At 38.6% G+C, this 27,460-nt stretch overlaps 1 protein-coding gene across 1 annotated transcript; it reads left to right on the top strand.

Annotated features, from left to right (window-relative positions):
- Window positions 1-1,163: 1,163 nt before the first annotated feature.
- LOC107805441 (prolycopene isomerase, chloroplastic-like) lies at window positions 1,164-7,344 on the top strand. The gene is given in 10 exon segments (NM_001325775.1): window positions 1,164-1,299; window positions 2,181-2,404; window positions 3,764-3,874; window positions 4,011-4,064; window positions 4,258-4,545; window positions 5,466-5,657; window positions 5,765-5,923; window positions 6,245-6,481; window positions 6,866-7,007; window positions 7,172-7,344. Coding segments are annotated over 10 exon segments (1,716 nt in total).
- The last annotated feature ends 20,116 nt before the right edge of the window (window positions 7,345-27,460 follow it).

The raw sequence follows: 27,460 nt of genomic DNA, 5'->3' as shown, positions 1-27,460 counted from the left end.
AAAGACCCACAATTTTATACGAAGACAATGCTGCATGCATAGCCCAATTGAAGGGAGGATTTATAAAAGGAGATAGAACGAAGCACATTTCACCAAAATTATTCTACACACACGATCTTCAGAAAAGTGGTGACATTGATGTGCAACAAATCCGTTCAAGTGATAATCCAGCAGATTTATTCACTAAATCTTTGCCAACTTCAACTTTTGAGAAGATGGTATACAAGATTGGAATGCGGAGACTCAAATATTTGAAACAAGGTTTTCATCAGGGGGAGTAAAATAGGCGATGCACTCTTTTTCCCTTACTAAGGTTTTTTCCCATGGGGTTTTCCTTATAAGGTTTTTAATGAGGCACCTAGCAATGCGTATTACTAAATATGTGTACTCTTTTTCCTTCACTAGAATTTTTTCCCACGTGTTTTTTCTTAGTGAGGTTTTAATGAGACACATTATCTTTTAATGAACATCTAAGGGGGAGTGTTATAAATATATTATATTATGGATGTTCATTTAGTACTCCGTTGTAAATAATCTTCCTGAAGAAGCTTATCCATATGGGACTCCACCATAAATATGTTTATCCATTTAGTACTCTATTGGAAATATGCTTCCTGAAGAAGCTTATCACTTCGGTACCCGGTTATGGATAAACATTACCCTCGGTAGAAGATTATCCATACCGGGTATAATAAGCTTATCCATTCAGTACTCCGTTATGGATAAACATTGCTCTTAGTAGAAGATTATCCATATCTGGTATAGTAGTATCTTACGCAGCAGCTTGTAGTAGCAGTTTACACAACAACTTGTAGTAGCAGCTTACACAGCAGCTTGCATAACAGCTTACACAACAACTTACTTTCTTCTATAAATAGAAGAGATTTCAGTTCATTATGTACATCAGTTTGAATTCGAATAATATATCCGTTTTTTTCTATACTTGTTTTACTTTATAATCTTTATTTTATAACAGTGGACCTTTTATGATCTTTTCTTCTTTGGTTTCTCTGGTGCAGAAACTTAGAACGTGGCCACTTCCAAATGCAATATCAACGACTGCTATACAACAAAAATTAACACGTGTACATGGAGAAAAATATAGTGACACATTAATTTGTGCTAGCCTATTAGCTGCATTGAGATTTGAGAATCAAGAATCAATGGCGTTGAGGTTTCAACCTTTTTCTCCCCTTCTCAACTTCCGCTCCACTAAACGAAGTCGCACAGTTTTGGCGCGCAACGAAGTCTCTGCCACTTCTAACGGCTATCCTTCCTCCACTCTTACCTCAAAACAAGGTTGGGCACTTTCTCTGTGTGTGTGTTTTAAGTATTGTGTCATTGTTTTAGCTAACCGAGAGTCAAATTAACTACATATTGACTACGGTTTTTTAACATATGCTTGGTACTTTGGTGTAACAAAAACTTTTAGTAGTAATTTTAGTGTAGTTTCTGAATATGTAAACTTCAATTTAGGGAAAATGATAGCTCCGAAAATTGGTCAAAATAACACTATTCAACAAGCCAAAAGTGCCAAACAAATTGGGATGGGAGAGAATGTGCTTACATGCTTCTCAATTTTGGATATTCTAAAATGTATAATTCCTATCTCTTTGAAAAAGATTGACAATATTTTCTTAGTTTAAAAAAAATTGATACTTTTCAATATTTACTTAATAAAAAGTATTTATAGCCACACAAGTGACATGACAGGCTTCAGATCCCAAGCTTAGTAGTTTTATAAGCCACATAAATGTTATGGCTTAATTAAGACTACATATCTTAAAAGTTTTTCTTTTTGAAAAGGAGGGGGTCTCAGTTTCTTGTAGCTGTCTTTTACAAGTCACATTACCATTCTGTGTTCCATCAAATTACATGGGACAAATGGAGTACTTTTTCCTTATAAAAAAAAAGAACAAATCTATGCACGATATGTCTGCCTATTAAAAATTCCTGGTTTCTAATGTCTGTTAAAATTGTTCTCTTCATGATAACTGGTGATGTATCTCATTGTTAATCCATGAAATATGGACCTCAGCGTAAACTGACATTCCAGCGAAGGAAAAACATGTACTTCTGAAGTAATACTATGAGAGGATCAGCTTGTGTAGACTTCTAATGCAGATAAGTTGTCTCTCTCTACAGGAACATGTTTTTTTGACTGCAAGAATTATGTGCAGGCAAGCCAGAAGCAGATATCATTGTTATTGGAAGCGGTATAGGTGGGCTATGCTGTGGTGGACTTCTTGCTAGGTATGGCCAAGATGTTTTAGTACTCGAAAGCCATGATGTAGCTGGGGGTGCAGCTCACTCTTTTGATATTAAAGGGTACAAATTTGACTCTGGTCCATCATTGTTCTCCGGTTTTCAATCAAGAGGTCCTCAGGCAAATCCATTAGCACAGGTTACACTCTATCTGCTTACAATTTTGCTTTGTTTACTTAGAATGTAAATGAATTCAAAGATAAGGAAAAGAGGTTCAGCAGTTGGTGTATTTGAGACAAAGATACTAGCATTATTTCCCCTTTTCATTCCTAGACCTTCCTTCCAAATGTAGCATTCGTCTTATGTGGATAGAACTCCTCTTTAGGGCATCCGATATTAGCATTTTCTTTGTCGCATCGACATTCTTATGCTACCACTCATGAAATAAAATGTATCAGATGTTAACAAATTAAACATCCGCGGAGAAGCTGAAGACAGTTTACTGGCTTTTTCTCTACCTAGAAGTTCATCCTAACGTGTTGTTGAGCACCTAAGAAGCGACTGATCAATCATGAATAGCAATGACCACAAAAATTGCAGCAAATCAGTACTGTGAAACTTTGAAGAGCTAGCTATTGACGTTTTATGCATACGTTGAGGACGGAACATAATTATGGTCTTCCTCTTAATAGTTAAATATTTAGGATGTGCGTGAGTTACAAAATTCAACAGTACGTATAACACTGAACTTAATCTCCTGGAATGGCTGATTGTGAAATCCTGTCCATTCACTATCTAACTGTGAGAATGAAGAATAGTGCTGGAGCTGACAAACGTTTTAATGGGATCAGTTTCACTAATATATATAAGAAAACATGTATGTTAATGTGAAAGGTTATGGTGGATGTAAACCATGAGAGGCCAAGCTGCTACAATCAACGGGCCAGTTTTTTTAATTGCTTTCAAACACTTTTTATGCTGAATTCTGGTTTAATTGCCTTTGAATGAACTCTTTGAATTTATTTTTTATTTGTCAGTCAATGTGTTTCATCACCTTTAAGTTGGATGGTCTTAGAAACCGGCTTTGAGATACAATTTGAAGAACCTACTAGCTTCCTTTCCCTTGGATAGCCAGATATGCATTTATTAGTGCAACATGCTTTTATTGACAATATGTGCTACTCTTTATGTAAAACTACTCTATGCGTTGTATTCTGTAGATTTTGTTTCGGGGTGGGAGGGTAGCAAGCGGGATTTGAAGTTTTAGGACAATAGCTTCAATAAGTTCAGGTCACCAATTTTCATTTCATTCTTATTTCTAGAAAAGTTGACGTGTCCTGTTGCACTGCAAATCTGGTAGAACAGATGGCTTGACGACAATATGTTCTTGATCCTTCATGCCTTTGTTCAGTGAGAAATAAGTGACTTGCGGCTCCATTTTTTTAAAACCATTCTTTGCTTGGCCTAATTAACTAGTAATTCTTTACTGCAATTTATTGGACATTTAGTCTGTCTTCTTGTTAGAAAATGCAACTCAACTTATTGATATGTTTCTCAGGTTCTTGATGCATTAGGTGAATCAATTCCCTGTGCAAATTATGACTCATGGATGGTATATGTACCTGAAGGTGAATTCTTGTCACGCATTGGCCCAACGGAATTTTTCAAGGTCTGACCTGCTGGTTGCTTTTGGTAACATGTTTCATGGACATCAGTAAAAATTTATCCTGTGTGTTTTCATTGTTTGCAAGCTTCACATTGTATTTCCTTTAACATGCTTCATGATAATCTTTCTCACCATTCAGGATCTGGAGAAGTATGCAGGACCAGATTCAGCGAGAGAGTGGAGGAAACTTCTCGTGAGTATTGGATACTTTCCTTACATGTTTTCTTACATGATTTATTGCTCGAATACTCAGAGACTGAGAGACACATTTTTACAATTTAGCTGACATCTCTCGGCAGTCCCTTTCTCTCCAACTTTTGTAAGAGCTCTTTACTGTTCTCTGTTATCGAATCTTATCTCATTTGCATAGAGTGTTGTTTTTACAGGACGCAATACTTCCAATCTCAGCAGCTGCAATGGCTCTACCTCCTTTATCCATCCGAGGTGACTTGGGTGTTATTTCAACTGCTGCTGCTAGATATGCACCTTCTCTCTTAAAAACTTTTGCTCAAATGGGACCTCAAGGAGCCCTTGGTGCTACCAAGCTTCTCAGACCCTTTTCGGAAATCATTGATTCTTTGGGGATAAAAGAACCTTTTATACGAAATTGGCTGGATCTCCTAGCCTTCTTGCTTGCCGGGGTCAAAACTAACGGCATACTCTCAGCAGAAATGGTAATTATGGGACATGCATATTACCTTTAGAGATATTTCTTGGAAGTTAATGTTGTTTGCATCTATCAGAAAAAAAAATTGATTGATCTTTGCTCAATTGTCTCTAAATCATGCGTGTTGCTTCCTCCATGATGTTATTTGTAAAAATATGGTGACAAGCTAGCTGTTTTTTCTCTTAGGATTTTATAATTCATCAGTTGCACTATAGACATTAAATACTGCATTCTACTTCTACAGTAGGACCTCACACAGTAATATTGGAATCTGGAAATTACCTTCTAGATTAATATGCTAATTTTGGTTTTGCGCACACTGCAATTGTCTACTTTTCTCTTGCTTAAGATTTTGTTGGTTTTGCCGCAGAAATTAAGAGTTTCTTAAAGTTCACTTTTATAATAGGACCTCAGTTCCATCCTATGATTGAAATCCAAAAGGTGGTCTTGTAGATTACTGTCAAATTTGAGCATATTGCCTACTTATTTTCCAGTGAGTACCAGAAATTTTGAGCATATCCCAGTAAGTTTATCCCTTTTATGGATTTCAATACCGAGTTTGTATTTGTGGTTCACACTATGTGAGAGCTCAATTCGTACTAGAGGTGATTCAGTTTAAACTTAACTTGTTTGCTAAACATGAAATATGTTCATACCTAATGTCAAAGTCCAAAGCATGGGAATCTTTCCCCGTTTACACTTCTCATTTTGCATCACTATTGACAAATGTGATGGCTGCAACAACCTACTTTTGCTGAATGAATTTAATGGTTTTCACTTGGTTGGCATGCATTGGGATTAAGCCGATCTTGTATTAATCTCATCTTCATGTCTCACAAATTCTTTATTTGATTTTATGTTTAACCTTCTTCTATTTATTTTTCTTATTCATTAATGTAGATCAATGTCATCCTTTATGCTTCATAGGTGTACATGTTTTCAGAATGGTATAAGCCGGGTTGCACTCTAGAATATCCACTTCAAGGAAGTGGAGCAATTGTTGATGCTCTTGTTCGAGGATTACAAAAATTTGGTGGGAGGATTTCTCTCAAGAGTCACGTAGAAAACATAGTTGTTGAAAATGGCCGAGCTGCTGGAGTCAAATTAAGAGGTGGCCAAGTGAGTAAATAAAAACTATGATGCATAGTGAAATGATACACGACATTTTGATTAAGGTTGTGCTTTTTCCTTGTCAAAAACATAAACCAAAATATTTGATGCTGCAGTTTGTTCGTGCCAAGAAGGCTGTGGTTAGCAATGCATCTATGTGGGATACCTTGAGCTTATTGCCTCCAGAAGTTGTCCCAAAATCATACCGAGACAACATCAAATCGACCCCACAGTGTGAATCGTTCATGCATCTGCATTTGGGTTTTGATGCAGAGGTAAGCTATAGCATAACGATGCATTGTTGAGAATTCTATTAGTAGGCTGTGGCAATGCAATATGATCTTCATGGATTGACAGTAAAAGACCACATAAACTGGACTATCCAATCATATGATATAATGATTAGAAAGGTCATTTTCGAGGTAATTATGTTAGTACTATTCTGCTTGTTCCATTCTTTTATGCTCTTCCTCTTGTGGGTGGGTTGTGGAGATATTTCCTTTTTTTCTGATTGACATTGCTTCATAGCCATTAAAACATGTCTCTGGGTGTCGCGTTTCATGAATTCTTTTATGTCCATTGAAATGGATGTTTAGGGTATACCTGATGACCTGGGAATCCATCATATAGTAGTAAATGACTGGGACAGAGGGGTTGATGCTGATCAGAATGTTGTGCTGATATCCGTGCCTAGTGTGCTCAGTCCAAATCTTGCTCCACCTGGAAAGCATATTTTGCATGCCTATACCCCTGGAACTGAGCCATTTGAAATTTGGGAAGGTCTTGATCGCCGAAGCAATGAGTACAAAAACCTCAAGGCTGAAAGATCTGAGGTACTCCTTGTTCTCTTATTTATTGATGATAAACAGTGGTCCGGCTTCATTATCTACAAAATCTTGAGATGATAGTATTACTGATCAATTTGCATTATTTATGTCTCATTAGTATGATGTTAGCTATCACATTGTTAGATGCTGCGTCTTTTATCTTGATTCAGAAGTTAAGCCACAATGCTCAAGCGATTGTGCATAGCCTATTTATGCTATAGATATTTCCTGTTAAGTTTATTCTCATTGACTTTTCTTTTCCTTCTCTGTGTTTATCTTTGCAATTTGTGACCTTCAGTCAAGAACTTGTTGAACTTTTCACTTCAGGTAGCTGTAAATAGGTGTGCATATTGAGGTCCCTTTTAACCTGATTTTCTGTTTACATGGCAGGTATTGTGGAGGGCTGTGGAGAAAGCACTTGGTCCAGGGTTTAATTGCGAGAAGTGTGAGGTGAAATTAGTTGGAACTCCATTAACACATAAAAGATTTCTTAGAAGAAACAGAGGGACTTATGGGCCAGCTATATTAGCAGGTAAACATAGGTGGATCTAGGTCGGCTTCAGTGTGTTCATTTGAACTCATTGCTCTCGATTTTATTAACTATGTATATATATGCAAAAAGAATTAAAGTTAAATTGATAATAAAATCACACTCATTCTGAACCCACTGACCTTATCTTGGATTCTCCTCTGCAGGTAAAGGCACATTTCCTGGACATTCAACACCAATTCCACAACTCTTGTGCTGTGGAGACTCTACTTTTCCTGGCATTGGAGTGCCTGCAGTTGCTGCTAGTGGTGCCATTGTTGCGAATTCGCTGGTTTCTGTGGCAGAACATTCACAGCTTCTTGATGCTGTAGGGATATGAGGAGACTTTTAAGCTGGTTTAAAGGCCTGTTTTTTGATTCATCCTGTACATTGGTTATACTTTGTACAGTTCTTCCTTTGTTACAATATTGAATCTAGCATTTTGATTCTTCTGCTCGAAACTAGTCTGAACTGCAAGTTATACTCTCCACACTTTTGTACTAGTTTTTTCAGTTCTTATTGACTAACAAATGTGAAGATATTCTCCAATTTTGCCCTCTTCTCCTTGGTCCTTCATCACTACTGACTCCCATAGGGAAAAAAAAAACAAAGAATTTACTGAAGGCTATTATAGTATTTCCTGAGCCTTTGGCTTTTCAGTAACTGAGCTTTCACATGCATGTACTCGCTGATTATTTTATGTCTTTGTAGCAGTTAATGGCATTAAGAAGAACTCAATGAGAATAGAGAAACACTATGAACAAAACTTCAACAAGGTACGTAATGTGCTTACATTCTGTTAATCTCAGGGCAGTTTAATTTGTTCTAATCTTGACTGGATGATCAGTTGGAATAGCTCTTCTCTAGGTATGAACAGTGAGAATTTAGCCGTTGGATTCGGAGCCGAGAATTTTAGATGCGAACCAAAAAAGGAATTCTTGGAAGTTGGAGATCTCTCATTATCTGTTAGTACATTAGAATGGGTTTAGGAGGTCAATGGAAACCTCAAAGTAAAAACATTTTTCTTTGAGTTGAAATTATTTTTAGCGGCGACGTTGGCATCCACAATATTTAAGGCTTTAACAACACACGGGTGACCATAGAATAACGTAACGACTTATTCTGTGCATTTGAACTCCATTTTCCTATCTAATGCTTCATGTATGCTTGTTTGTTGTTTTGTAACTTGTGAGGATGGTTGTTTTGGTTTCGGGAAGGTTTGGGAGTGAATTGAAATACTTAGTTCTATTGTTGGAAGCTTAAGTAATAAGAATTGATCAAGGTTTGACTTTTGTGTAGACGACCTCAGATTAGTGATTTGATTGTTCCAGTAGGTTCGTATAATAATTTTGGGCTTAGTGTATGTTCAGATTTGGAGGTTCCTAACATGTTTTGGCTTTATTTGCCGAAAGTTGGCTACTTGAAGATTTGGAGAGTCATAAGTTTGACCGCGAGTCGACTTTGATGATATCGAATTCGAATTGTTGTTCCGAAACTTGAAATAGGTTCGTTTAGTGGTTTGGGACTTGTGTGTGAAGTTTGGTAGGAATTCAGAATGTTTAGGCTTGGTTCGGACATGTTTGCAGAAATTAGAAAGTTTGAAACTTAAGAGATTGATTTTGATCGTCGATTCTTGATTTTGATATTATTCATAGTGTTTTGAGCATTTGGATAGGTTTGGATAATGCTTTCAGACTTGTTGGTATGTTTGGATGGGGTCCCAGGGAGGGGGACTCAGGTGTATTTCAGATTGATTTCGGATAATGTTGTTGCATGTTGGCAGAATTGGTTCTGGTGCATCAACATGCGCAACTTTTGGCGCAAGTGCGAGGTCGTAGAGGCGGAGAGGAGGTCGCAGAAGTGGAGCTTGGCTTGAGCTTGGGAGTCCGCAAATGTGGACTTGTCTGCGCGGAAGCACATGCGCAGATGTGTGTTGGAAGCGCACCAAAGGCTCCACAGGAGCGGATGGAGTGCGCAGAAGCGACTGGTTGGCTAGTTAAGTGATTTGCATATCTGCGAGGATTGTGCCATGCAGAAGCGATTGTTTTGTCCGCAGATACGGAAGTCATTGGCGGGAGATTATATTTCGAGAGTTTGGCTTATTTTCATTATCTTGAGTTTTGGAGCTTGGCTAGAGGCGAATTTTTGAGAGAATTTCTTCACCACTTTGAGGATAAGTGATTTCTACTTTATTTTGATATTATATCTTGTTTTCCCATGGATTATTGCACATAGATTATTAGATTTGTTAATTTGTGTGAGTCCGCCAATCAGTAGAGTACCTAGTCCTCTACGAGATTCTGCTAAGAATACTAATAAAGCAATATGTAAATAAGGCAGAGTGGAAAAAAACCCACACAAGGGGATCAAAAAACCATGACCTACACGTGTAGGCTTTCAACTTCACTAACTTGTAAAAGCCTATTACAAGTCACTTTGCAATGACTCCATTACAAAGAATTTACTCAACTAACTTGTGGTACTCTTACCACAAGCCACTTTGTGACTTCCTTGTTACAAAGACTTTTACTAATTTGTGATGCTCTCACCACAAGCCACTTTGTGACTCTATAGTTACAAAGGCTTTTGCTTATGACTAAACCTAGTCACAACATAAACTCAAGGAGTTTATGGATTTACAAGAGGATTCCTAATCAAACTCTTCTAGCTAAGCAGTTTAGGAGATACAATAAGTACAATCACAAAGTTACAACTCAACTAGGACAACAACAAGCTATCTTTAAGAATTGGTCCGTAGTTGCGTTTAACTTTGTTCTTCAAGCTTGTGAGGATTGATTTCTCTGTTTTTGGCAAGAAGCTTGAATGAGAAACTGAAACATTCAGGTGATATTTTGTATAAAATCATTGTAGGTACACTTTGATCACATCACTTGAAATGATGTGAGCACTTTAGTTGGTCAAAGAATGAGTGAGCGCTGGAAATAGTGCAATGTGGCAGAAACAGTGCAGTGCAGTCAGTCACTTCATTTCCAGGTGTGTCCAATTGACTTTGTACTGTGATGCGGAAACCACAAGGGTATCAGATCCCTTGTTTGGATTCCTAGCTCCTGAAGCTGTAGCAGTTTCCATTTAGATGGAATTAGTTAAGCTTGCAGTATAGTCCGAGTAGGTCAGGTTCCCTATCTGGTTCTTAACAGTAAGTTTGTTAGATCATCAAAACATAAGGCAAGAACATTTAAAACCTATCAATTTCCCCCTTTTTGATGATGACAAATTTAACATTTATAGAGTGGATTTAGAGTAGTAAGAACCGGATTAAGTAACAGGGGAACACATGTCCCCCCTGACTCTATGCCTTTCGTAACACATGTGTTCCCCCTGAGTTGATGGCCATATTATTTTTCCCCTTTTGGCATCATTAAAAAAAAATACAGACAGAATAACAACACAAAGAAGTCCAGCTAAGCTAACTCATGCCACATATGTGCACACAATCATGATAGAGAATAGAAACACAGAAGGAGAGTACTGACATAATAAAACAAGGATTGATATTAATAAAACTTTAATATGCCTTTGCTTTGAAAAAGCGAAAGGCAACATTGGACTTGTTAAAACGGGAGCAGTAGTGTTTCATCCCAACCACGTAAAAAAAGGAAAACAAAAACATCTGCCAAAACATAAAAGAAAACTTAACAAACATTTCCAAAAACTGGTCACTGAAGGGGTACTTAGGGGACACTAGGAGTAAAGGGTATTTGGAAAACGAGGTCTATTCGGGCATTTTCCGACTTTTGCTCATTGAGCAGTTCTGCTTTCAGGTTCTCTACTTGCGCGCTGAGATCAACATTCTCCTTTGTCAAACAAGCTACTTCATTATTTGACACCGGAACCCCTTGGGCTTGCTGACCTTCCAGGATAGCATTCCTGGCCTTCAACCGACGAATTTTCTCAACTGTACTGTTCTAAGCATTACTAAGTTGTGAGACGGTTGATGTACTTTTTACCCTCCATTCTTTTCTATGTACTCACACTCTCCCAAAGTTGTCTGTGAGAAAGTCTGTTTCCTAGTCCCCACTTTGCCTATCCCCAATGGAATTCAAAGAATTTGAATATTTAAGTAAGCAGGAACCCATAGGGAAGTCCATGATTACCATCTTTGAAGGTGGCAAACTTTTGCATGTGTTCAATCATAATAGTAGGCAGACTCACAAGAGTAAAACTATCCAGTTGCACCATCAAGAATAGGTCAGACTTAGAAGTCACTGACCTCATCTCAGCTCGAGGCAATAGAACTTTGTTAACCAATTCAAACAGCAGCTGATAGATAGGGAGTAGCGCTTTCTTATGGATCTGGTCCCCCTTCTGGTTTGCATTATCTTTTAACATGGCATTTCTGAAGTTAAACTGACATACATCTTTTACACTGGACACACCAGCTGTAGGAACCTTAAGAATATCTCCAAGCAACTTTACATCGAACAAGATGTCCACCCCATTGACCAAGGCACAAATGCGTCCAGTCTCAACGGGAAAGAGGCTAGCAAAGAAGCTTTGTACCTCATCCTCATATACTTAGGTGCATCAATTTGAAATAGATGCCCCCAGCGTTGAAACTCGACCATTTCCAGAATTTGGTGCATTCCAGCCATCTCAGAGATTGCTGGGTCAAACATACGACCCATCAGAACTTTTTGATGCCTCAGGCATTCAGAGCTAAGGCTGACTTCACTTCTCATTCTCTACACAGAACCATGTTCGTCAAAAGTTTCAGACTTGCGTTTGCCGGACTTCTCTCTACTGAATTTTCCTTTTCCCTTGGATTTGACTAACACATCCTCATCAGACATAGAAAACTCACTCACCACCTCCTTCATCTTGGACCTAGATGTTGACCCCTTCTCTATTGAAGCAGGCTTCATCTTTTTCAAAGACCGTCTAACAAGTGAACTAGGTTCATCTGGGGTTTCCTCTTCCACCTCGACTACAGGGATCGCCTCATCGCTTACAGGTACACCGTCTTTCACCAACTTTCTCCTTTTCTTCTTACTACTCTTCTTGCTCTTTTGAAGGGCAGAATTGTAGGCCACCTTAACTTGAAGCCTGGTAGTAGGTCGTTTGATTTCAGACTCAGGGGTGGACACAACCCTTCGCTTACTTATGAATGCATCAAGAGCCACATTATCTAGGTCTTCTTCATCACTGGATCTCATTTCAGGTGCTTGAATTTCCAAGGGCACAACATCGAATGCAGGAACAACACTGTCCTGGGAACAAGGGACCTAACCTATCCTCCGGAGAGGGATCAGGTTCCTCATGTGATGCCCCAGTAGTATCTGCTAGTGCATCCCCTTCAACAATTACAATGGCCCCTTCTTCCCCTATACTTTGTGCCTCATTTTTATGAGAGGTGGTCTCATGCAGTACACCATTAGCAGACACCACAAACATGGTTACAACATTTTTCTCTTATTCAAATAGTTCTACTACCACCATGGAATCGGTAGCAATGATGGAAGAACTCTTTGTGACCTTGGGGTTTTGACCTTGTTCTTTACTTGGTCTTTGACTGGTGAGAGCCTCAGACGATGGGGAGAACGGAACAGCAGTTTTAAGGGTTTCTGAATTAGGAAGAGACTGGGAAATTGGGTGAGGTGTGACTATAGCGACCAGAGTAATAGTGGGTGAGGAAGGCTCAGTAGGATCAGAAGGCTCCATAGATTGATTAGTAGTAGTTACGACTGAGGTAGAGTGATCGGAAGTTGTCTCAGCCATTGAGAAAAGTGGTACGACGATGCTTTTGGGAAATTTTAATGTAAGACTTATGGTTAGGAAGAGCAGGAAAGAGGGTTTTTAAGAGGAGAGGATAATTATGAAGAGAGAGGAATAGGCACCGGATCTAAAACGGCGGTTAAGTGTGGAGAATTGCAATGTTTCAGAAGGAGATGGAACGATTTGAAATGAAGAGACGTGACTGAAGGATCTGAAAAGTTTAATGACATGGCAGTTATGTTTTGTACCCTTTTTAAGACGTGTATTAAAGGATGCACAGAACTACTAACCTTTGATACAAGAACTAGATTCTTTACCCTTTATTTGAAAGAATCAATCCTCTTTTATCATTCATGCACTGCATCTACAGCTTCTATACTCATCATGCATGTTTACCTGCAATGGTATTGAAGTGAGTTAGACATGGCCAGAAAACACTTTTAGCCAGTTATTTCTTGAAGGTGATTTTCATAGTTAGATAAAGATGAATCAGGTTCTCAATTGGGCTTTAAAAGCCCCAACTTCACTCTGTTTCTTTCAAATTGTTCCCTATTTAGCGCCTTGGTGAAAATGTCTGCAATTTGATCCTCTATGCTGTAGAACTTCATACATATCAACCCTTTCTCCACATTGTCCCTCAGAAAATGATCCCACACATCAATATGTTTTGTCGTTTTGTGTTGAACTAGATTCTTGGCCATGTTGAGTGCACTGGTGTTGTCACATAGAAGGGGCACACTCTCAGTGAGTACCCCAAAGTCCTCCAGTTGCTGCTTGATCCATAAAAGTTGAGCACAGCAGGATGCTGCGGCTACATATTCAGCTTCAGCTATTGAAAGAGCCACTGAATTTTGCTTCCTTGTGCCCAAAAGATAAGACATGAACCTAAGAAGTGAGCCATTCCAGAAGTGCTTTTCTTATCCACAAGATAACCTACATAATCTGCATCAGCATACCCAATCAAATTAAAATTGTCACATGACGGATAATACAGCACCAGGTCTTGTATTCTTTTGAGATATCTCAGTATTCTTTTGGCAGCCTTTAAGTGAGATTCATTGGGATTTGATTGAAACCTTGCACACAACCCCACAATAAAAGCAATATCAAGTCTGCTGGCAGTGAGATAGAGGAGAGACCCAATAATGCCTCTATACATGGTTTGATTCACAGGAGATCCAGTTTCATCCATGTCTAGTCGAGTGGCAGTAGCAATGGGAGTGTCTATCACCTTTGATTCTTCCATGTCAAACCTCTTCAAGAGCTCCCTGATGTATTTTTGCTAACAAATAAATATACCCTTTGAGGACTGTTTTACTTGAAGACCCAAGAAGAAGTTCAGTTCCCCCATCATGCTCATTTCAAATTCACTTCCCATGTGTTTTGCAAATTCTTCACACAGAGAATCAGCTGTTGCTCAAAAAATGATATCATCAACATAGACCTAAATAATGAGTAGGTTCCTTCCTTGTTTCTTTAAGAAAAGAGTGTTGTCAATTTTCCCTCTTTTAAAGCCATTTCCAGAAGGAACTTTGACAACCTTTCATACCAAGCTCGAGGAGCTTGCTTTAGCCCGTACAGAGCTTTGTCCAACACATATTCAGGGTGCTCATGACATTCAAACCCTGGAGGTTGCTTCACATAGACTTCTTCCTTAAGGAGTCCATTCAAAAATGCACTCTTGATTTCCATTTGGAACAAGGTGAATTCCATATGAGATGCAAAATCGATTAGAATTCTAATAGCTTCCATGCGAGCCACTGGAGCAAACGTTTCATCATAGTCAATCCCTTCCTCCTGATTGTAGCCTTGGACCACTAGCCTGGCCTTGTTCCTTATGGTAATTCTATGTTCATCGAGCTTGTTTCTGAATACCCACTTGGTTCTTATAATGGTTTGATTTGGGGGTCTAGGTACCAAGTGCCACACATTGTTTCTCTCAGACTAATGTAGCTCATCTTGCATGGCTTTAATCGAATCTGCATCTTTCAAGGCTTCCTTGATATTTTTGGGTTCTATCTGGGAGAGAAAGGTTGAGAAGGCAAGTGAATTTCTGGCTCTCGACTTGGTTTGTACTCCGGAATCTAGAGGAGTAATAATGTTATCTATTGGATGAGAGCTTTGGTGTCTCCAGTTAGACGCCTGAGGTTCATTCTGAGAGGAAGAGGGTATGTTTGGCTGATTTTCCTTTGTCCTTCTCTCAGGTGCTAGTGGAGTTCCCTGAGCTGCATCAACCACTCTTTCTTCAGCTTCAGTGATTGTGATTGAGGTGCTTGGTTCTATTGAAGATGAGGCATCGTTGTCTTCATTTAGCTCCTTTACTTGACTCATCATATCTGCCTTTCCGTTTGTCATGTTAATGACTTCTCCAGGGACTAGTAAGGGTTCTCCATCTTGATCTTCTTCAGCACTCTTCTCACATGATGGATAAGACTCATAAAAAATAACATGGACTCTTTCCTTAACACATTGAGTCCGCTTATTATATATCTTGTAAGCCTTGCTTTGAGAAGAGTAGCCTAAAAATATTCCTTCATCACTTTTGGCATCGAATTTACCAAGCTCATCATTTCCATTATTGAGAATATAACATTTGCACCCAAATGTTCTTAGGTGAGTCAGTTTGGGTTTCCTTCCATTCAACAATTCATACGGGGTTTTGTTCAGAAGTGATTTGATCATGCACCTGTTCACCAAGTAGCAGGCAGTGTTGACAGCTTCAACCCAGAAGTTCTTTGCAATTCCACTGTCGATCAACATTGTTCTTGCCGTTTCTTCCAGAGTTCTGTTCTTCTTTTCTACTACTCCATTTTGCTGGGGAGTTCTAGGAGCTGAGAAGTTGTGAGTGATGCCATTTTCATTGCAGAATTCATCAAATTTGACATTGTCAAATTCTTCCCATGATCTGATCTAATACATGCGACTCTAGACTCCATCTTCACCTGGATTTTCTTCAGAAAGGCCACAAACACCTCAATAGTTTCATCTTCGGTTCTGAGAAACAGAGTCCATATGAATCTGGAGTAGTCATCTACTGTCACAAAAATATATCTTTTTCCTCCTCTGCTTTGCACTCTCATAGGTCCACATAGATCCATATGCAGAAGCTCTAGTGGCTTTGGGGTGCTTACATTGCTTTTATACTTAAAAGAGGACTTCACATGTTTTCCTCTAGCACAAGCATCACAGACTTTTTGCATCTTGAATTGTGACATTGGCAGACTATGGACCAGGTCCTTTTGAATTAGTTTGTTCAGAAGGGAAAAACTTGCACGGCCCAGTCTTCTATGCCATAGTTCAGCATCATCATCAACAACTTTCAGACAACTCAGATTACAACTCTGTAAGGACTCGAAATAAGCAACATAGATGTTCTTGTATCTTTTGGCCACAAGTACTATTTCACCGGTCACAAGATCAGTGACTCTACATATTTTGGACAAGAATTCCACCTTGTTTCCTTTATCACAGATTTGAGAGACACTCAAGAGACTGTACTTAAGGCCATTGACATAGTACACATTTTCAATAGAATGAGTGAGTGACTTCCCGACTTTTCCAACTCTAAGAATGTACCCCTTTTTTCTATTGCCAAAGGATACACTCCCTCATTGTAGGGATTTTAGTGTAAGAAAGTCCGTGGTGTTCCCAGTCATGTGCTTTGAACACCCACTATCCATGAACTATTGTTGACAACTTTCTTTCATTGTTCCCTGCACAAGGGATTAAGAGTTAGTTTTAGGAACCCAAGAAAATTTGGGTCCCTTGTAGTAGACAAGAGGATGAATAAGAGTTCTCTTAGTCCATGCAGGTAATGTGCAATTTTTGTGAGTGGAACCTGGTTCCTCTTTTGTAGTCACCTTTTCAGCAAACACTTTGTTTTTCTGAATCGATTGATTCTTGGCCTGGACATCTTCCTTGAAGTGCCCAGTGTTCCCACATTGGGTACAAGGCCAGTTATTAGAGGCAGTGATGTACTTGCTGTGAGGGTTATGAGGAGTTTTCTCCCTTTGGAACCCTATTCCCTACCTGTTTTCACAATCATTAGTATGCAAGGCAGTGGTAGCTTCTGAGGATCAGGTCCACTTTAGGGACTTTTCAAGATCATTCTTTACTCTTTCCAGATTAGTTTGGAGTTGCTCGTTTTTCTCAATTTCAGCATACATCCTAGATCTCATAGCTTTTACCACATTTTCAAGCCTAATGTGTTCCTCACTGGCTATCTCCTTTCCCTTTCCAGAATTTTTAGGTTTTGACTTAGTCCATGGTTTCACTATTGTTTCCCTTAGGTTTGTAATTTCTGGCAACAGATCATCCTTTTCTTTTTTGAGAATTTCAATGGTTTTCTTATGGTCAATAACTACAGCCACTAAGTTGTCTCTACTTTGTTTAGATTCTCCTAATTCTAAGGTCAAAGAATCCCTATTCTCCACAAGACTATGAAAAGCAATGATTAATACATCAGCTAAAGACATGAGTTTTATTGGAGAATAGGATTTTAGATTTCTATGAACATCCCTAAAGTTTACTTCTTTGTTGCCATTGTCTTCATCATAATCTGATTGAGCCATCAAAGCAAAAGTTGAGTCATATCCAAGCTCCTCGCCTTCAACTGCCATCATGGAACTATCACCAGTATCAGGTTCATCGCCTTCAGACTCACTAGAGGAATCCCCCCATGTTGCAAGAGTCTGTCTCATCATATTGTCCGTGGATCTTTTTCTCTTGAAGTCCTTGAAGGGAACCAGGTTCGTCTTAGCTATTTTCTCATGGTAGTTCTTAGAGAATTCTTATTTCAAGAGAGGACAGTCTTTCATGAAGTGTCCAGGTTTTCCACACTTGTAACAAAGATCACATTTTTTGGTTTGTTAGAGCTGTCCCTTTTTAGCATTTCTCCATTTCTTCTGACTATCTTCTGAAATCTTTTGGTTAAGTAAGCCATGTCATTGTCTTCCTCACTTGAATCATTGTTATCAACTTTAAGTACCAGGTTCTTTTCCCTTTTTGGTTCTCTTCATTCACTGTCTATCTTTCTCTTCAACTCATAGATCTTCAAGTTTCCGATCAGCTCTTCTATGGTCAGCTCCTGTAAGTCCTTTGATTTAGTAATAGCATTCACTTTGCTTTCCCAAGAGCTAGGCAGAAAGCTGAGGATTTTCCTCACTAGCTTGTTTCTGGGAATAGTTTCACCAAGTGAGTGTAACTCATTTATGATGGAAGTGAATCTTTTGTGCATATCTTGAATGGATTTATCGTCCCTCATTTTAAAGAGTTCATACTCGGTAGTGAGCATATCAATCTTAGACTGTTTTACTTGTGTAGTTCCCTCATGAGCTGTTTGTAAGGCTTCCCATATCTCCTTGGCAGTGTCGCAGGTGGAGATTTTATTGTACTCTTCAGGTCCTATTCCACACTCTAGAATTTTCTTGGCACAAAAATTCTTCTCCATAGCTTTCTTGTCTGCTTTAGTGTACTCTTTGCTGGTTTTTGCCATTGAAAATGGAAGTTCCTCTAGTACCTTGGTTGGAACATAAGAACCATCGCATATGATATCCCATAATTCACAGTCCTTAGCCATGATGAAATTGTGCATTCTTGTTTTCCACCAACCATAGTATTGTCCATTGAACTTGGGTGGTCGGTATGTAGATTGACCTTCTTCAAAATTTGGTGGAGCAGCCATGAAGATCCTTCCTAGGTGTTAGCCTTAAAGGAGGAACCTGCTTTGATACCAATTGTTAATTTGTGTAAGTCCATCAATCAGTAGAGTACCTTGTCCTCTACGAGATTTTGCTGAGAATGTTTATAAAACAGTACGTAAATAAGGCAGAGTATTTTTACGTGGAAAAATCCCACACAAGGGGATAAAAAAATCCCGACCTACACCTATAGGCTTTCAACTTCACTAACTTGTAAAAACATATTACAAGCCACTTTGCAATGACTTCATTACAAAGAATTTACTCAACTAACTTGTGGTACTCTTACCACAAGCCACTTTGTGACTTCCTAGTTACAAAGACTTTTACTAACTTGTGATGCTCTCACCACAAGCCACTTTGTAACTCTACGATTACAAAGACTTTTGCTTATGACTAAACCTAGTCACAGCATAAACTCAAGGAGTTTACGAATTTACAAGAGGATTCCTAATCAAACGCTTCTAGCTAAGCAGTTTAGGAGATACAATAAGTACAATCACAAAGTTACAACTCAACTAGGACACCAATAAGCTATCTTTAGGAATTGTTCCGTAGTTGCGTTCAACTTTGTTCTTCAAGCTTGTGAGGATTGATTTCTCTGTTTTTTGCAAGAAGCTTGAATGAGAAACTGAAACATTCAAGTGATGTTTTGTATAAACTCATTGTAGGTACACTTTGATCACATCACTTGAAATGATGTGAGCACTTTAGTTGGCCAGAGAATGAGTGGGCACTGGAAATAGTGCAGTGCTGCAAAAAGAGTGCAGTCAGTCACTTTGTTTCCAGCTGTGTCCAATTGACTTTGTACTGTGATTCGGAAACCACAAGGGTATCAGATTCTTATTTTTGTTCCTAGCTCCTGAAGCTGTAGTAGTTCACCTTTACCTGGAATTCGTTAAGCTTGCAGTATAGTCCGAGTTGGTCAGATTCCCTATCTGGTTCTTAACAGTAAGTTTGTTAGATCATCAAAACATAAGACAAGAAATTTTAAAACCTATTAGGATTTAAAAGTGAAATTTAGGGGGGAGGGTGTATGGTAGATTTTGGAAAGTGAAAACTTAAAATTTGAACCTAAATTTGCAGTCAAATTTGGATGAAACTAATATATTTTGAATCATATTCAAATGGATAGTCGGCATTTGTGAGTTTTGTCGGGTCCTGAGAAGCGGGCTCGGATTGAGATTAATTAAAGACTGGAGTTTTATTGCTTGGAATTGATTCCTATGGCATTATTTGATGTTATTGAGTTGTATTGACTAGATTTGACCCATTCGGAGGTCGATTCGAGCGGCAAAAGATTTTTGGAGTATTGATTCTCGCACATACGAGGTAAATATCTTGTCTAAGCTTGCTTGAGGGTGTAACCCGGTAGGCATATTGAGGGTGACGCAAATGCGAGGTGATGAACACATATGCGTGCGCCATGATTATTTATGATCTGGATAGACTATAAGATATTATATTCCTTATTTTTTGTTATTGTGCTTTGTTGATACCATATTTTCTCCATTTTATTGACTATGTTAGCTATTGTTCATGCTAGAAATCATGTCTAGGTTATTTGTTATCTGTTTGAGACATAAAGGGCTATCTTTCCATGTTAAGTTATTTGCCATAGCCATAAACATACTTTTCTATCATAATATTATATCTATGTCTCTGTGCGTTTTTTATATGTTATTTGTTAGTGTCTTTGTGTGTGTGACATGTGTTTGAGCTGTGTTGTAGCATATTGGTATATTCCATACGATATTTTGATCATGGTACTGTAAGATGTGAGCATATTGAGACTTGAGGAAATTGATGACTGATCTTAAAACTTAGAGCTATGTTGATATAGGTTGTGACGTGATGCTTGCGTCAATGTCCCATAGTGGGTTGAGTGATATTGATCGTTGACTCACCACTTGAGCTAGGATCCGCCCCTCTGAAGGCAGGTATAAACCCGTGAGTGAAAATACTTGATATGTGCTTAGTGAGGGGATTATTCCATGCACCCGTATAATGCAGAGTGTGTAAGTGTGTGTGTATGGATAATGATTCAGAGGCTTTTGCAGGCATCGTGAGTGTGCTGAGAGTATGGGAGGGGTACTTGTGCCAGACATTATGAATGTGCTGAGATTGTGTATATGTGATGATTAAAATGTGATGTTAATTTTGGCATGTATACTTATCATGCATGCATAGAGTTGTATTTGTCTCATGCTAATTACAATTTGATGTCTCTATTTGATGTGTAGAGTTTGAAATTGCAGTTTACTTTGATAAGCATGTGTTTAGGTGATTTCTATGTGAACGTTGATGCTTTGAGTGATATACTTGAAAAGCATGCTTATTCTCCTCTTATTGCGACATAATTGAACATGATATTATTTGAGCTGGTTTTTCATTTCGCCATTATTATGCTACTATTGTTCTTATTGGCTGTTGAAAATGAGTATTGGACCTTTCTAACATCGTCACTACTTTCAGACCAAGGTTAAGCTTGCTACTTACTAAGTACATGGGGTCGGTTATACTCATACAACACTCTGCACTTTATGTGCACAATTGGACCTAGTTGATCATTGTGAGAAGATCTATGTTGCACTGTTGAGACCAAGGTAGAGCTACTTCCCGATCGCAGTCCCCAGCGTCTCTTCCTATCTTTTATTAATGTTTAGTATTTCAGACATTATTGTATTTTGTTCAAACTATATATTTTGTACTCTATAGAGCTCAGCACTCGATGACACCAGATTTTGGATGGCTTTTAGTTGTATTATTATTTTGACTCCAGTTATTTATGTTATTCTGCTATTGTAACTATATCTTACTATTGTTGAAGCTTATTTCTGCATATTTTTTATTGTCTTGCCTAGTAAGCGGTGTTAAGGGACATCACAGCCCCAGTGGAATTTTAGGTCTTGACAATTTAGTATTAGAGCGCTAGGTTGCTTAGGTCTCACGATTCATGAGTAGGCCTAGTAGAGACTTATTGATCAATACAAAGACGTTTATACTTATCTTCGAGAGGCTACAAGGATGTTAGAAAAATTTCTCTTTCTTTCATTCTCTATTGTGCAGTTTTGTTCCCCTCATCTTATTAGGCTCAGTTCTCCAAGGTCTTTTGGAAAGTTTGTGCCCCGCACCATGAGAGAAGAGTTGAGGAGGCAGTTCGAGCATCTTCAGCAGGGTCAGATGGTAGTTACTGATTATGAGATAAGATTTACAAGGTTGTCCTATTATGCTACTATTTTGATTCCCTCTGAGAAAGAGAGAGCGATGAGATTTATTGATGGTCATCACGAAAGTATTCACCTTGCTATACTTCTGGTGGATATTCCGGTTCACAGTCTGTTCCTGTCAGGGGTTTCTATGAATGTGGAGACATGGGGTATGTTATAGGAAATACTTCCCCTATTTTCACAAAGGTTCAGGGCAGTAGGGAGGTTTGACTATGATTCCTCCTCTAGTTGCTATACTACCTGCTCAACTAGCTCGGTAGAGGTCATTCAGGACGTGGTCATCCAAGAGGTGGAGCTCAAACTAGTAGAGGTCAGACTAGATGTTATGTGTTCTCAGGGAGGACTGAGGCCGTCTCTTCTGACGTAGTTATTACATGTATTGTTTCTGTATTCCATAGAGATGCTTTAGTATTATTTGATCTTGGCTCTACTTATTCATATGTGTCATCATACTTTGCTCCTTGTTTGAATATGCCACGTGATTAGCTTGTTACTCTTGTTCATGTATCTATATCGGTTGGAGATTCCATTATGGTGGATCGAGTTTATCGGTCATGTGTGATCACTATATGTGGATTTTAGACAAGAGCAGACTTTCTATTGTTAGATATGATGGGCTTTGACATGATCTTAGGTATAGATTAGAGTCAGTGTACCATACTATATTGATTGTCATGCTAAGACGTGACGTTGGATATGCCAGGTTTGCCGAGGATGGAATGGAGAGGTTCTCTTGGAATACTCCTAGTAGAGTGATCTCATTTTTAAAGGCTCAACAGATGGTTGAGAAAGGGTGTTTGGCGTATCTAGCTTTTGTCAGAGATGTTAGTACTGATACTCCTATTGTTGAGTCAGTTCTAGTAGTGAGGGAGTTTTTGGATGTGTTTCCCGCAGACCTACCGGGCATGCCATCCGATAGGGATATTAATTTCGGTATTATTTTGGCATCGGTCACTCATCCCATATCTATTCCACCATATTGCATGGCTCCTGTTGAGTTGAAGAAATTGAAGAAGCAGTTACAAGAGTTGGTGGATAAGGGTTTGTCACGTCTAGAGTTTCACCTTGGGGAGTGCCGATGTTGTTTATTAAGAAAAAATATAATTACAGGCAGTTGAACAAGGTTACAATCAAGAATAAGTATCCACTGCCACACATTGATGATTTATTCGATCAACTTAAGAGTGCTAGGTGTTCTCAAAGATTGACTTGAGGTTGGGGTATCGCAAGTTGAAGATTAAAGCTTCAGACATCCCTAAGATGGCTTTCAAGACTCATTATGGGCATTATGAGTTTTTGATGATGTCTTTTGGGTTGACTAACGCCCCAACAACTTTCATAAATTTGATGAATATTGTGTTCCGGCCTTATTTGGATTCTTTCGTTATTATGTTCATTGATGATATCTTTGTATATTTTCGTAGTAAGGAGGGAAATGAGCAATATTTGAGGATTGTGCTTTAGACTTCGAGGGGGAAGAAGTTGTATGCTATGTACTCCAAGTGTGAGTTTTGGTTAGACTCGGTGGCATTTTTGTGCCACATGGTGTCTAGTGTTAGGATCAAGGTGGATCCGAAGAAGATTGAGGTAGATCAGAGTTGGCCCAGACCTTTTACTGCTACATAGATTAAGTGTTTCTTAGGTTTGGCTGGATACTATCGCTGCCTTGTCAAAGGATTTTCATCTATAGCAGCTCCATTGACCAAGTTGACTTAGAAATGTGCTTTATTCAAATGGTCTGATGAGTGTGAAGAGAGCTTTCAAAAACTCAAGATTTCTTTGACTACAACTCCAGTTTTAGTGTTACCCTCGGGATTGGGATGTATACTGTCTATTATGATGTTTTGTGCGTGGGCCTTGGGTGTGTGTTGATGCAGGACAATAGGGTAATTTCTTATGCGTATCCAGTTAAAGTCCCATGAGAAGAACTATCCAATACATGATTTAGACTTAGCAGCTATTGTGCACGTGCTCAAGATTCGAAGGCATTACTTATATGGCATGTCTTGTGAGGTGGATATGGATCATCAAAGTCTTCAGCATCTATTCAAGTAAAAAGATATGAACTTGAGGTAGAAGAGGTGGCTGGAGTTATTGAAGGATTATGATATCACTATTTTATATCACCCAGGGAATATGAATGTGGTAGCAGATGCCTTGATTATAAAGGCGAAGAGTATGAGGAGTTTGGCATTTATTCTAGCTATAGAGTTACCGTTGACTGTGGAGATTCAGGCTTTGGAAAACAAATTTGTAAGATTGGATATTTCTGATCCTAGTAGAGTTTTCGCTTGTGTTGTTGAGTAATCATACTTGTTTGAGCGCATCGAGGCTCGTCAATATAATGATCCTTATTTGATTATCCTTAAGTACACGGTGTCTCGAGGTGGAGCTAAGGAGGTAGCTATTGGTGATGATGGCATGTAGCAACTTCAGGGTCAGATTTGTGTCCCTAATGTGGATGGTTTGCAGGATTTAATTCTTGAGCAGGATCATAGTTCTTGGTATTCTATCCATCCAGGTGCTACTACAATGTACCGTGATTTGAAGCAATATTATTGGTGGCGGAGGATGAAAAAAGACATCGCTGGATATGTTGCACGGTGTTTAAATTGTTAACAGGTCAGGTATGAGCAATAGAGATCGGATGATTTGCTTAAAAGGTTAGATATACCAGAATGGAAGTGGGAGCGCATTACTATGGACTTTGTGATAGGATTACCATGGACTTGAGGAGATTTGGCATTATTTGGGTAATTATGGACAAACTAACCAAGTATGCACATTTCATTCGAGTTATGACTTCCTACACTTCAGAGAAGTTAGTTAAGATCTACATCAGAGAGATTATTTACTTGCATGGTGTACCTATTTCTATCATCTCGGATCGCGACACTCAATTTACATCACACTTCTAGAGATTTGTTCAGCATGAGTTCAGCATGCAACTTAAGTTGAGCATTGCATTTTACCCTCAGACGGATGTGCAGTCAAAGCGGAGTGTTCATATTTTAGAGGATATATTGAGTGCATGTGTTATTGATTTCGGAGGCGAATGAGATTGGTTTCTACTATTAGAGGAGTTTGTATACAATAACAACTATCACTCTAGTATCTAGATGGCTCCGTATGAGGCTTTATAAGGGAGGAGATGTCGTTCTCCAATTGGTTGGTTTGAGCTTGGTGAGGCTAGGCTGTTAGGCATAGATTTTGTTCGTGATGCTCTGGAGAAGGTGAAATTGATTCAAGAGCGGCTTCATAAAACACAGTCCAATCAAAAGAGTTATGTCAATAGGAAGGTTCATGATGTGACTTTCAGGGAGGGTGAGAAATTTCTTTTTCGAGTTTCGCCTATAAAGGGCATGATGAGATTTGGAAAAAAAGGCAAGTTAAGCCCTTGATATATTGGTCCATTCGAGGTGTTAGTGAGAGTTGGCAAGATAGCTTACAGAATTGCTTTGCCACCCAGCTTGTTAGAAGTTCATCTGATATTTCAAGTTTTCATGCTTCGGAAGTATTATGAGGATCGATCACATGTATTGGATTTCAGTTCTGTGTAGTTGGATGAGAATTTGGCTAATGAATAAGAGCCTGTGGCCATTTTGGATAGGCAAGTTCGGAACCAACTTGTCACGACCCAAATCTCCCTCCGTAAGAGGTTGTGATGGCAACTAGTCTTAGGGAGTAGGTAAGCCTAACATTCATTGAAATAATGACAGTATTTAACTAACATCTGACAATAAGGAATAAGAATATCTATACAATTTACAATCCCAAAACCAATAGTACAAGTCATAAGCTCTACTGAGTCACTAGGAGGTATACAAATACAAGTGTTTTGAAATAAGGACAAACAGTGTAAACATAATATCAGAAGATGACTCTGAAGCCTACGAACGCAATAGCAGGTTTACCTTGAGCCTCCACATCAAAAATCCGTACAGCTAGCTAACGATCGACTGACTCCGAAATATCTGGATCTGCATAAAAATTATGCAAAAGCGTAGTATGAGTATACCATAATGGTACCTAGTAAGTATCAAGACGAACCTTGGTGGAGTAGTGACGAGGGATAGTCAAGACACCCTCTAGACTCGATAACCTGGACGAGTATAAGTAGAGAACTAACAGAGTACAACAAAACTACGCATAATGAGAATAATAATACAATGCTTACCATAGGAAATAGAAACTACCATTAGCAGCGGAACCCCACAAGTAATAACACAGTAAAGTAAGTTGAACACAGTTAAAATCCAATGAACACAGATGAAGGAAAGGCAAGTAGTAACTCAATAAAAACAACCGCTTTCACACCAGGTTTTAGCAAATAATTTCCACGAGATATCGAACCTCAAAATATTCATGATTTACAGGTCCCAATTCGCGAACACTAAACATTTTTCATCTTGTATACTCGTTACAACTAGTAACCGCACGGACGAAGCACGTGCCAAATGAACCCTTCTCACATAGAGGCAAATTGACAAGGGTGTATAGAAATGATCAATAACATCAGGATCCGTCTTCTTGAATCGTTAGGGGTGATATACTACGTGTATGCTGGTGCCAGTGTTCTATCATAGTTCCAGTCAACAAGTAAGAGTAGAGATAGTCAATGACACATAAGAAACGATCACCACAAAATGTATACGATATAAATCACACAGGGTAGTGATGTGCCGTAGAATTTTGACACTTTTGATACTAATTACGTAGGCTTTAGCTCGTCTTTTAAAGAATTTTTAGTTATTCCTTATGTTTTTTGGTGTTTTGTAGTGTACGAGACTTGAAGAACCAAAAACACGAAAAAAAAGTCAAAAACCCATAAAGGGCAGAAATGCGGCAAGTTTGCGACCGCGAAAGTGATATTCAGACCGCAAACCTACCACAGACTGAAGCAGGTTTTTCATCTATTGAAGGGAAGAATATGCGGTCCATTATGCGGTCAGATAACGCTTCTTCGGACCGCATAATGACCGGACAATTGCAATTGGGGATATTGCTTGAGCACTTTGCGATGAAGTCTGTGGTCACATAATCACTATGCAGACCGCATAATGGAAACGTGATAGAGAACTGGGCAACTGAGCGTGCGATCATGCAGTGAACCTTGTAAATATACGTACTACAAACTTGGTCTGCGACCATTCTGCGGTCGCATATGGGTTCTACAAGGGTATTTTTGTCCAACTTTGACCCCGACTTTTGGTCCACCATAAATAGATTTACTAGGGTTTTTGTGGGACATCTTGTCTGAAAAAGAGGCTACGTTAAAGGCATTGATTACACTATTATTTTGGAAGCTTTTTAAGAGAGAATCTTGTATCTTTGTAAGCTTTATGATTTTATTTATTGCTTTGTTTTTGGATTCTAGTATGAGTAGCTAGTTTTAAATACTAAGGTTGTGGACCCTAAATGGGTGTAATGTTAATGGATGTTTAACATTAAATATATATATAATGGTTGGTTGATATTTATTCATTTCTTATGCTTCATTTATTGTTGGTGGTTGCAAACATTAACTAATTCCATTTGACTCTTTCTTTACTTGGAAAAGTGGGTTAGGTTTTGGTAGAATTGAATATCAAGAACTCAAGGCTTTAAACCTTGTTTAATAGAATCGCTTAGAAATAAGTGGGTTCTACTTAGCATAAATTGGTTATTCTTAATTGCAACTCTTTTATATTTGGGAAAATCATAAAGAGAAAATACTACCCAACTATTGGAAAGTATTTGGTTGTCATTTCGAAACTATTTGCATATCAAATGACCTTCCAATAGAAATATATCA

The sequence above is a fragment of the Nicotiana tabacum genome, chromosome 20 (genome assembly GCF_000715075.1).
Source record: "Nicotiana tabacum cultivar K326 chromosome 20, ASM71507v2, whole genome shotgun sequence".
Classification (NCBI taxonomy): domain Eukaryota; kingdom Viridiplantae; phylum Streptophyta; class Magnoliopsida; order Solanales; family Solanaceae; genus Nicotiana; species Nicotiana tabacum.
The sequence above is the reverse complement of the archived record's forward strand: the minus strand, read 5'-3'. Positions and strand labels throughout refer to the sequence as shown.